This window comes from Typopeltis vanoorti, chromosome 4 (assembly GCF_054136105.1).
Source record: "Typopeltis vanoorti isolate ZY-2024b chromosome 4, IOZ_Tvanoo_1.0, whole genome shotgun sequence".
Classification (NCBI taxonomy): Eukaryota; Metazoa; Arthropoda; class Arachnida; order Uropygi; family Thelyphonidae; genus Typopeltis; species Typopeltis vanoorti.
The window spans coordinates 139,419,343-139,431,924 of NC_143552.1; the positions used below are offsets into that span (position 1 = coordinate 139,419,343).

The window sequence follows — 12,582 nt, forward strand, 5'->3', positions numbered from 1 at the left end:
AAAAAGATAGAGAGAGAGAGAGAGAGAGAGAGATTAACTTGACAATACGACAGTTAACGATCGATCTTTTTTGACGCCCAGTAGTAGCACTTAAAGAGCTTATACAAAAATAGGCTTCTATCGATATATAATCTCACCATTCTTTATCTCTTTCTACACCCACATAAATTGCACCATTCAAAAAAAAGGAATTCAACTGACACGTGACACTACTGCTTCAGTGGTACGTTAAAATGACCTTAAAGAACCCTTTCATCAACCTAAAAGTGTGTGTGACAGAAATAAAATTGTGCTCGCCATGATTTCCGTTCTCAGTCACCAATTACCCGGAAACTTCACCGCAACAGAATGCATGTACATCCCACTGCGAATTGGACAAGGGAAGAAAAAAAGCGCAGAGTTTCTGATAAGCTGCAACTAGTGCTTACTAGTTCCAGGCGCAGGAATGGAAGGAGGAGGCGCTGATGGCTAGCGAACAAAAATATGAAATAAACAAACCGTTACCATGGTGCATTAACCTGTCTTCGTGTTTTAGTAGTATACGTGGAAGAAGGTGCGTAGATAGAAAGCATTCATAGAGAAATATTAATTCCCAGAATTGGATCACTTGTCTTTCTCTTTAGACAAGACTACATATGAATTAACATTATTACATTACTTTCATAAAGTCGAAGTATGTTTTCAGTAGTACTCGGTAGTCTACAGAAAGCGTGTAGTCTATCAATGAATATCAAATGAGATAGTACCGTATTGCTGGCTTGCGCTATAGATTTCGTAACATTTTATTTTTTTTACTGCAAAACAAACTGACCTAAGAACACACGAACAGCCGACAGCAGATGTTTAACGATTTAATTGTTAAACTTCCTGAACAACCTACCGAAACTTGACTATACAAATTAATATTAACAGTACCTTTTTTTTATTTGAATACCATATAGTATATATATCGTTATATTGTCAAGTAAATCCTAGATCCTAATATAAGGATGCCATTTTAACCTGAAACTCAAGTTCTGTTTCATCATAATCTCGAAATTCGATATTTGATTAGAAATAACAAGCATGCATACTCGCACTTTATCTTTTTTCTGTATCCCTTCTGTACTCAGTCATGTAGAGCATGCATCATTGTTTGATATTCCTGTTTTATGAATATATAATTTGGTGTACTTTTTTTGCTACATGATGGTAATGCCATTCCCCACCCCCCAAAAAAGAAACCATCCCCAGAGCATCCCATATTAACGTCCCATATCTACTATTGCATTTATAATTCTTATTACATACGCAAGTGTAATCAATAAGCAAGATGAATGATTTCAGGAACTCTCCCCTCCCCAAGAATGTTATTATTTGCGCTAAACAAAGAAATGCTGTAAACGTAATCCAGAGAAGATTTGTGGACGATGAATATCTGTTCTGTTTTACTATATTCTCATTAGGATTTTCATGATAACCAATAATTGCTTTTGAACTACATAGCACCTACCAGTCATTTACAGGTGTGATAACGTCTTATTTCTTCAATCGTCAAATTACAATGGTACATAATTTCTTTTTTTTTCCTTTTTTTTGAATAAATAATCCTTGCGTAATTACCAAACTGGATAACTAAACCAAAAAAAGAAAAAAAAAACGAGACTATATTACTATTAAATAGCATGTTTTGAATTACAAACAAAACTTCATCTAAACTACACAAACTCTCCGTGCGCATGTCAAAAAAAAAAGGAAATGTGCTTCGAATTACGTAAATTTTATATTAATTGAGCTACGTACAACTGAAATGAGTTTCTTCGTATTCACAGAAGACATACGGGAGAACTGATGTAGTTGGAATAAATAGGTTACTTCAGCAAATGATAGCGAGTTTTATCCAAAATAGAAAACAGGAATTTTGTGTTTTATTTGTATAACTAAGGTATATACTTAATGGTATAGACCTCTCTCTCTCTCTCCCCTCAATGAATCTTTGACTCCAGGAGAGTTGATGTAATAATAATAATAATAATAATAATAAACAATAATAATAATAATAATAATAATAATAGCTCTTACGTCATGATTATTAACTCGTTGCTATTAATTACCATGAAAAATCCATTCGCAAAAAAAAAAAACTATTTGTTTTGTGAACTTCCCTTAGGTGTTTTCCCCCCCTCTTCCTAAGCGTTTCCGGGGCTCATAAGCATCAAGTTTCTTCTGCTTCAATCTTTAGGGCTGCTATTGGTGAATACTGTTTAGCATCTGTAGCTTAAGTTGGTTATGAATATCCACAGTAATTTAAGATTTTCAAATGGATTTTGAAGATTTGAAAAAAGAATAAAAAAGATTTTAAAACTTAAAAATCGATTTGTTTATTGCAAACAGCATATGAAACTTGAGTTACAAAGTTACAAAGATTATATCGGGTTTATGAAATGTTGATTATGAGGGATTGAGAATATGTGGATTGTGGACACTAGTAAACAAAAGAAATATGACTGATATGAAAATTAGGATATCGCTTCATGAAAATTTTCGTTATACAGTATGTAAGATGGAGAGAGGATAAAGGGACATCTAGTGGGAATGAGAAAAGAAGACATGACAGGACAGATAGTGTGAGTGATGTATGCCCCCCCCCCTTAATGAGTCCTTGACTAGCTCAAGTCTCAGATAATAATAATAATTATTATGATGATGATAGTCGGTGCTAGCAGTGCCGGTGCACAGGTATGAAAGAAACTACCACCTTTGAGATTGGAATAAATGTTCACACACACACACACACACACACACACACACACACACACACACACACACACACACACACACACACACACACACACACACACACACACAGCAGTCTAGTATACCTAGAATGGTCCAACATTCAGCCAACCGCAGCTCTTTGGCTATATGAGTGATGTACTCTAATAGGCGGATCACTATCAATCAAATGCCATCTCAATATAACATTAGTCTACAATGCTGTTTGATTTGGTTAAAATTACGACCTAAGTAACTACTGCAACGAAACCAAGTAATTACATCTATTAACTGTATGTGATTTCAGGCCGTATTGCCTAATTTGAGAAGGAAAAACCCTAAGTTTTGGGGATGAAAACTCTACCTTCTCCACCATAAGATTGATCAGAAGACAAGTTAGCCAGTATAAGACTGGCTAATTTATTTGCTGTAGAAAAGCATTCCCTGCATCATGTCTTGCGAAGAGACATGCAAATTATAGAGCTGTTCTTGCGACTATCGCACTGTACAAAACGTTCAGCCATTAATGCATAGGCTATAGTACATGGCGGTCTCGCAGAGTTCCATTCTTATGAGTTCAAACAAGGGTCTGAAGTTTACAGTATGTAATATATATATATATCAAAAGTTTTTCTTTTTTAAAAAAAAAATATATAGTTGCCACTTAAAGAGGTTCGCTTTGATTTTTTATATCAGAACGCCACCTACTGATTGCAGTTTATGTTTCTTAGTATTATCCCGATCTACATATTTAAACATTTTTGTTTTACTAATATGACCTAGAAATAAACTAACCCAAACTCCATCTGATATTAATAACTTTTTGATCCTACATAACGCTTCCTCCAATGTCTAATTTCTTCCCTTATTTCGTAGCTTTCTTTAATCAGTAAAGTATGCTAAGATGCATTGCATCTTTCTTTAAGATAAAATCTGTGTAGCTAATCTTCAAGTGTGAGAGAAGTTCGTTTCAACCTTCGGTATGACCAATAATGAGACGACACGCGAACATTTTGAGTCATGCGATCATTACCAGAAGAAGAAGATCGTTAGCGGCCACGATGAAAGCCTCCTTCCTATTAACGTAACAATAAGAATGGGCAAAAGTTTTTCTTTTTTAAAAAAAAATATATAGTTGCCACTTAAAGCGGTTCGCTTTGATTTTTTATATCAGAGCGCCACCTAGAAGTAAAAATCACACGTGTATGAAGATGCAGTCTTTGCAATACTTGCATTGACGTACAAGAAATGAATGTATTGAGAGCTTCGGATTATTCAGTAATGTCTACTTTTATGTAAATTAGATTTCTTCGCATCGATCGTACCGGTTTCTAAAAGGACTAGATCATGTGACTGGTGTTAAACACTTTTTTGCTAAATAAACAGAAAAACACTGGAAACAGATGTTGATTTTCGCATCCATTTGTAAATAAGATGGGGAATTTTTTCCATACTGACGCCTTTTCTTGTAAGTTTAGGAACCTTTTTTTCTTTATTCTACTACACCTCTCTTTAAGTTGTAAATATTTAAAATAATCAGCTTCTGGTGATTTTTTTCTTACTTGTTTCCAAACAGGATTATAAAATACTTTCTTTGGGGTGTTGGGATTTTCAAGATAAATTTCATTTATCTTACGGTTGATTGATTCGGCATGGAGTATGCTTCGAGTTTTTTTTAATAAATTCGCTTTTCCTTTCTCTTCGTTTTTATTATGTCTACATCTTTTGTTCCTGCCTTGCTTTTTCATTTTTGTAACTTTCTCTCTTTCTTCATGTAGTCATTTTTTTCTCAATTTTTAACCTATTCGTCGTTTCTACTTACTCTATCTATCTCATTCTTTTGTACATTGTTTATTGCATCCAAGCCATCTGCAACAACGCAGATGTAAATATTACTTTTGTATAAGACACCGTGTTATTTTCAAAAATTTATCTCATTAAATTTAAGTAATTGTAAGTTCATTATTATCACTCGATAATTGCTCAACAAACTGCTACACCAATTTCCTTGAACTTAACTCCACTTAGATATACAACGTATGTGTGTGTGTAAAACTAAATCTGATTAAACAACTTCAATACTCAAAATGCGTTTTATTTTTCACAAAATGATGCTCAAAAAAGAATAAAATTGTCCGATTGTGGAAATAAGATAGAGGTCATAGCAAATATTGCAGGTCAGTTAGCAATTTTGGAGTGATTGTTGTCTTGAAAATGATCGGTTAGGATCAGAATTCAGAAATGGATAGACCATAATATGAAATTTTATGGAAGGAAAACTTAATATCAGGAGATACCGTATCTTAGTAATCTGCTATAGATCTTAGTAATCCAATATCTGTTATCCAAATCAGTATCAGTTTATCATAAAAATTTTATTAGTATGATACTAAGCAACATTAAGAGATATATATCGTTATATATTATGTGAATTTCACGCGCTAAAGGCTGTAAACTTATGATGTATCATTACCACGGAGGAGCTAATAATATGGAACTAAACTCTTTTAGAAACCAAAATCGGAACTTTTTCAAAAACATTCACAAACATCCATGGCCGGCCACGGTGGAATTCCAAGCCACAGTCTGTTGGTTGGAGAGTAGATACGCTATTTGTTCGGACAACCAGGCCAACAGATATGATAGAGACATAAGTTGGTGATCGGATTTTACAGCATAGATACCCAGGAAATTTTTTAAATTCATTGCAGAAGGGGACAAAATAAGGATCATCCTTAGAAGTTTGGTGTATTGTTAGAAATATAACTTTGTTGTAATGAAATGAGAAAGATATTTTTCTCTCACTCATTGGTGAGTGATCGGATATGTTGCCAAAGGTCATGGGAGTGCATTTACTGTGAATAACTTCAACATTATATAAAAGATCATATTTATAAGCCAAGAGCAACATCATTCACAATTTAAAATGCATGAGATTAAACCAGTGTCAATACAAACAGCAAAATAGTGCAGCAGAGAAAAAGTAGGGGTAATGAAAAACACATCGCTAAAGGTAGGATGAAAGATATACATATATATACGCGATGAGCTATTGCATATCAGCAATACTTCAGAGCTTATAAATGTATTTAGACGCCGATGATTTTTAATGCTCGATGTAAGATCCTGTTACTCTAACCCTTAAGTACATTAAAAAATTAAATTTTTAGTTTCTAAAGTAGGATTCTGGATTGTGCAATCCGTAACCTATTCACGGTGCTAATATACTACAGATTTACAACATTTCGCAGGTGAGGCGTATTAAAAACGATCAGTATTCTTATAGAAAAGTTCCAGCGCGCCTGATGGGTTCGAATACTTATTAATTCATTTAATACAGAAATGAGAAATGGCTGTGTGGTGTTATAGGTTCTGCTGCATTACCTTGTTTTAATTCAAGCGATATTACAATATTCTTAGCATTATCATATTTAGAAATATTTTACCAAAAAAAAAAAAAAGAAAAGAAAACTCTGAATTTAATAAATCGTATCTTGTTACATACTATCAGTTTTTGATCAATTTTAAATCCTGAACCAATGCATTAAATTTTATTTAATTCATTTAATTTAATTAATTTAATTCAGTTAAAATTTTAATTACTTTTTATTCCTAAATAAGTTACTGTATTAATTTTCGATCTCCCTTTGTACAAAAAAAAGAAGAATAACATCACATTTTGAACGCTTTTATTTTTTACACAAACTCTTTGTTCGCACGTGCTCTCATCCTATTGTAATCAGTAAATACAACATGGCGACAATTCCAACAAAAAAGCTCAGTGCGTTTTATAGTATGCAAACTTTCAGCATGATGGGGGCGATGTGAAGTGAGAATCCAAGTGAATATATGAGCATCTGACGAAAAATATATCAAGATAGAGTGTAATCAATCTAAACATGGGAACTACAAAAGCGTACAGAATCTCCGAGAACTTCTCGGAGATTTTGTAGGTAAAATAGATGGTAAAACCGGACAAATTAACTGGCTACCTACTAGTTCTGTTACTGTTTTTTTTTTTTTCGTGGGGGGGGGGGGGGATTATGTAAAATTTAACAGGTGCAAATCAAAAGTAATTTTATTAAATAATTAAAAGATACAGGGGATAACTTGACAGCAATTACTCTAGAAATATTGGAGCGCACGTATCAAGATGTGAATTACAGGATTGGAAGTTTGCCCAGATAGACGAGGCGCTCCCATTAAACTTGATCATTCATAATAAAATCATTTAAACATTTTATATACTTTACACTTCTATATTTTTATTGTGAATGACAACAGAAATATAATCTTAATATTCCTTATTTTTTTAAACAAATATTTACTGACTATTATTTTTTGAACACACACACACACACACACACACACACACACACACACACACACACACACACACACACACACACACACGTGCGCGCTAAATTTTTCTAAACTTCCCTGAATTATTTCATTCACGATTATATTATGAAAATTACACGAGAAATTTACGTGAATGTCTTTCAACAGCATCTTGAAAACATACATGTCATATGAAACGTATGTGACGTCATCACCTGAAAATTACATGCAGTATCAAAATCACCTGAAACATGTATCACATCACTGGAAATGTACATGACGTGTTACATCACTGGAAATGTACATGACAGATTAAATTATGAGGTAAGTTTCAATTGATTTCGATATGTTATACGTTCTCTTTTCCAAATCTATCCTCCACTCGTAATAAATATGACATTAAAGTTTTCCGCTCAAATATCCGAGAAAAATAAAGTTGCTAAATCAGGAAAGGTTCGTCATTGTATTCGATAATACCTGTATAGAAAGCACTAAAAATAAAATCCCTTCAGTTCAACCTAAAGATAACATTCCCTCAAAACTCTCACTAATTACATCGCTAGACCATAAAAAAGTTACTATCGGCTCAACTTCTAAAGCATTTGTTTGTTTCCACTAATCGCTTTACCTAAACATCCCCTCTCTATCGCTAAAACTTCCAAACACAGAACCACGTACAAAACCGATCCACGTGTGCAGGCGACCTCGAATTCAGATAGCCGTGTGCGCCGTAGCAACGTGTCTGTATGTGTGTGCGTGCGTGTGTGAGGTTGCTAAGCAACCGAGACTGGTAGAGCTAGCACTTCGGAAGATGTGCTGCCTTGTTGGGTGATTCGTAACGGCACACACAGCTCACCTGTCCTGCTAGCGGACGCCACGCAATCTCAGGGATAACCCCTGAGAACCATAAGACGTCTAAGAAGATATGACCATCGGTAACGCAGTAGGATTACGATCGCCTGACGGTATGGATAAGATTGTTGCGTGGAAGCTAAACAGGAACAAAGTGTGTTGTTTGGCGTAAACCGCCTTCCGAGTACTGATAATGTAGTTTCTTGGTCACTAGATATGATTTTCTTTTTCTTTGTCTCGATGACTTAAAAGTTCCCGTAGTTGAAGACGCTGAGTTTTTTCCATGTGAGCGGTTCTAACGTGGATGAACCTCACAAGTTCAGTGCGGAGGTTTGGTCGCCTCCGTAACAGCTCTCCTAGAAGTCAGCAGCAGCAGCAGCCGAGTAACAGTGGAAGTAGAACGTCCGTCAGCCAGCGTTTTTCTTCAAGAAGTTCGCTGCATGAAAGTCCGGAAACAAGTAGAGTTAGTCAAGCCCCCCTGGCGGAGTGTACAAAGGTGAGTCGCCTTCTCGTTCCATTTTATTGCTTAATATTGGTTTCTACGACATAAAAGGCTTTAACATCTGATGATGATGACCTTCATACAGCCGTCGAAACGTCTATGTAATAATGATTTTTTTTTTTTTTTTTTTGCTCAAACTTGTTATATCGTGTCATTTGCATGGAACGAATACAACGCCCGGTGCTGCACTAAAGAAAAAACTGCATAAAAGAAATACTATAAAAACTGTTTCTTGCATCTCAGGAGAGAGAAGTGTCTCTTTGTGATTCTGCGTGTAGCAGATGTTCTAAGCTTATTAAAACTAAACTTCTTTTATCCTTTTATCTTGCATTCGCTATTGTAGATTCACCTCAATAGGACTACTGCTAGCCGCATGTTGTAACATTCTAAATTGCACTTGTGGTCCCTTTTGAAGTGATGATGATGCTGTCAGTGCATTTTTTTTCTTTAGTAAATTGCATACTGTCTTGTCTTCTTTTCTGGTTTGGCTTCCATCCTAGAGTTAATTATAGTGACTAGAATTGTACATCTCTTCTGTTTCTGTGTTCAATGTTGTAACTCAAGAACCCGACAAAGAATACAAAGCCTTGAAAGAGTGTTATCAAGCTATTTTCTGAATGTTTTTTCTGACACATGTACACGCCGTTTCGTGATATATTAATTTTCTAGTTATCTGGTTCTCCTTTTTTTTCAACTATCTCTCTCTCTCTCTCTCTCTTTCTCTCTCTCTCTCTCTCTCTCTCTCTCTCTCTCTCTCTCTCTCTCTCTCTCTCTCTGTGCTGTTTTTGATCCATCACCCACTTCTCTCTTTTTCAGCTCTATTCTTCGTTCTTTTTTCTCCCACATATTTCACCACCTTCTCTTTCTCTCTCTCTCTCTCTCTCTCTTTCTTTCTTTCTTTCAACAAACTCTCTTGTTATATTTCTCTCTCTTTTTACAAAAATCTCTTTTTCTATCTGTTTATCTTTCGATCTTATTGATTATCTTTTTGTACGACGTATTAAAATATTTCATTGACTTACACTTATTCAATTAAACTGTTTAATAGAATGAAGGAGGAGTTCACAAATACTTTGGCGTCTTTAAAACTTTCATTATTCGGTGCAATTTTATTTTCTTTTGCTTTGCGACAATTGAGATTTTTTTTGTCCTTAAATGAAAAAACTTGAAGAAAAAAAATGTATTTCATAACGAAGCCAAGACAAACGAATGACTGCAATTACCAGAGGAGCAGACAGACTTCCAGAATATTTTACTGTAGACTGTGTCAAAAAGTTAAACAGTGATATCCACATCTGGTTGTCAACACATTGATTATTTTGTAAAGTTAGAACACTTTTCAAACTCATTACTATAATAGTTTTTCAGAGTTCAGTTGAATTTAATTCAATTAAAATTCAATTAAATTTATTAAATTAATTTAATTAAATAAAAAGTTTATTCTTTAAATCATGTGACGTCTTAAGTATTCCTTTGATGAAATATTTCTATTAATCGCTTATTGGCTAACAGAATGGTATGAATTAAAGGAACTTTAAAATTCGCGATATTCTCCAGCTTAGATTAGAAAATTTCTTGTATGGGGTAGCCAAAGAAGAACTCAAGTTTGCATATTTGGATATAAAAACCGTTAGCTAAGAAAACTATTGGAATATATATTTGCAAATGTTTTTTTTTTCCTAGGCATGAAATAAAATCACAGGGAAATCGAACATTCTTATCTTCAGTAATTTATGAAATAGGTTTTGGAACTTAGTAATTATTATTATAGCTAATCAGAGGGATTTATATCGTTGACGTTGTTCATATCTACTGTGGCAGAGTTCGAGATTGCACATATGCTCGACTGCATAAAGACTCATGTACATGGCCAAATTTATAAGTCGCAACTCTATTCAGAGAATGAATTCCTACTATAAGTGGAAGGCACGTTCTAGTTAAGAATTCATAGTGTTCTTTATTATCAACTTTAAGAAAGTTTAGGTTGTTCTGGATGATGGTTTAAGCCTTAACGAGATTTCATCAGCTAGCTGAGAGAAATCCTCAGAGACACTCGAAGTTAATTCAGTAACTCAAGTCCTCATTTGATATGAATGAAACAAAGCAGTTATACAGAAGTCACTTCTTACAGGCTTGTATATGCTTGGCTTAACTGTTTTGTAGCTGACAAGAATTTATTTCCTTATCTTTGTTAAACCCAGCAAATTGCTGCTTAACTGAATAAGTCGTTGTTACATTCCACTCTTTCTATACTAAATGGTTCGATTTTATATCTCAACAGGCTTCTCCCGTATTGTCAGTTAGAAGAACAATATGTAGACTTGGGTTTGAATCCAGTCTATAATACGAGAACTCTTTTATATGGAAATTTCATATAAATATAAATTAATTAGTGTGTTTCTCCTTCCACAAAACGGTTTTTTTTTGTCGAACACCAGTAACTTCAACTTCACTGACACACACACACACACTACAAAAGGGAGGAAATTATGACAAAAGAATAGTATGATGTTTGTTACCTGAGTGTGTTCTCCGGCTGATTTGTCTGTTTTTGCGTCCAAAGTTTTGGAGTGTCTTCAAAAAGAAACTCCACTGTCACTTCGATATGTGACCAGTTAATTAAATGTTCAAAAATCCTTATAAAATGGCTCACATTGTTACCAGACCGTATAGGTCTTTCCAACATTGACACATATCTCATCATCCTTCCGATATACAGCTGTGTGCCTTTCGTTTTCGCCTTTCGTATTTCCCCCCATTTTACACTTCATTCTCCTCTCTATTTCATCTTCTTTCTCAATGCATTCAATAACACGGAAATGTTCACTGTCACAACTCATTTTCATCAAATTCATTGAAATTACTGTTACTGTACTTAAAATAATTATAATATCCTTAATTAGGTTTAAATTAAAGTAACTCGCTCGGAACTTACCTTTGAACTTTTGCAAACAATGAAATTGTTGCCTGCACTAGACAGCTATTTAATCAAACATTCTATGGAAAGGAATTCACATATTTCGATAACTTAATTGCTTTTGATTCTCCTGTGTAGAGCGACCACAGACGGTTGTGTTGGAAGCAATTAAACTTTTACTACTTCAAGCACTCGTCTAGCAACATCAAGAGACCTGAACACTGATATTTTAGACTAAATTTTGATTGCTAAGCCCCCAAAAGAGATAAACTTTTAAAAACAAGGAAATGAATGAAGAAAAATGACGAAATAAAAAAAAAAAAGAAAGTAAAGAAAAATGAAAAAGGAAGGAAACTTCTCTGTATAACTAAGGAGTATTGCGCGGATGTTACATATACAGGGGCAAAGGTATGCGCCATTCAATGCTCACAAATGAAAAATTGATTCGATACTTAATAATTACTTCTGTCAGGGATTTCGCAAAGTTAATATTCTTACAAATCACGGAACATTTTTACGTGAAGCTAAAACTTAATTAAAACTTGATCCTCTTAGTTATCAAGCAGTAGTAATGAATGGTTTTCAGCTGCGATCATTGCATTACCTTGCTGCCAATAACAAATAATAATTTCGGTTTGATTTTTTTTCTCCCTCCCAAAGATTAACTTAATTAAAACGAATGTAAAACATTTCCACTTTCAGAGGAATAAAACTTCGAAAATCGAACCAATACTTTCTCTTCTTTAAATTTACTGATTTCTGCTAATTCGCGTAAAGCAATTTTACGTAAGAAAGGCATCGTAGATACACGGCTAGAAACAAAAATAAAAAAACAAAATAGTCCTTAAACTTTTGAAGTGATAATTATCTTCTTAAGCGAAAGATTACTTACTAAGTGAAAAAAAATGAAAAATTCGTTAGTTTATAAAATCTCGTATTCGCTTGGATATAATTTCTGCTAAGATTTGATCAGTTACTTTATTTGAAGATAACTTAAAATTTGACACATTAAGATTGAGACGGTCCATTTCTCATATGATTTTGCCTAAAACATTCGCCTTTACGTTGTATCCATAAGGTGATGGGCAGCACATATGCTAAAATAAAGATACAGGGGAACGAAAGAAAATCAAATAGAGAGAGAGAGAGAGAGAGAGAGAGAGAGAGAGAGAGAGGATGGTGGCTTTAAAAAGCGAAATATACTGGCAATGAAATG

The 12,582-nt window shown here is 34.2% G+C and overlaps 1 protein-coding gene across 1 annotated transcript in view; it reads left to right on the plus strand.

Annotated features, from left to right (window-relative positions):
- Positions 1–8,251: 8,251 nt before the first annotated feature.
- LOC150107716 (regulator of G protein signaling 7-binding protein-like) overlaps positions 8,252–12,582 on the plus strand; it is a 182,934-nt gene continuing 178,603 nt past the window's right edge. Inside the window, exon 1 of the mRNA XM_090392172.1 lies at positions 8,252–8,443. Coding sequence (XP_090248298.1) covers positions 8,252–8,443 — 192 coding nt within the window. The remainder of the gene's footprint in view (positions 8,444–12,582) is intronic.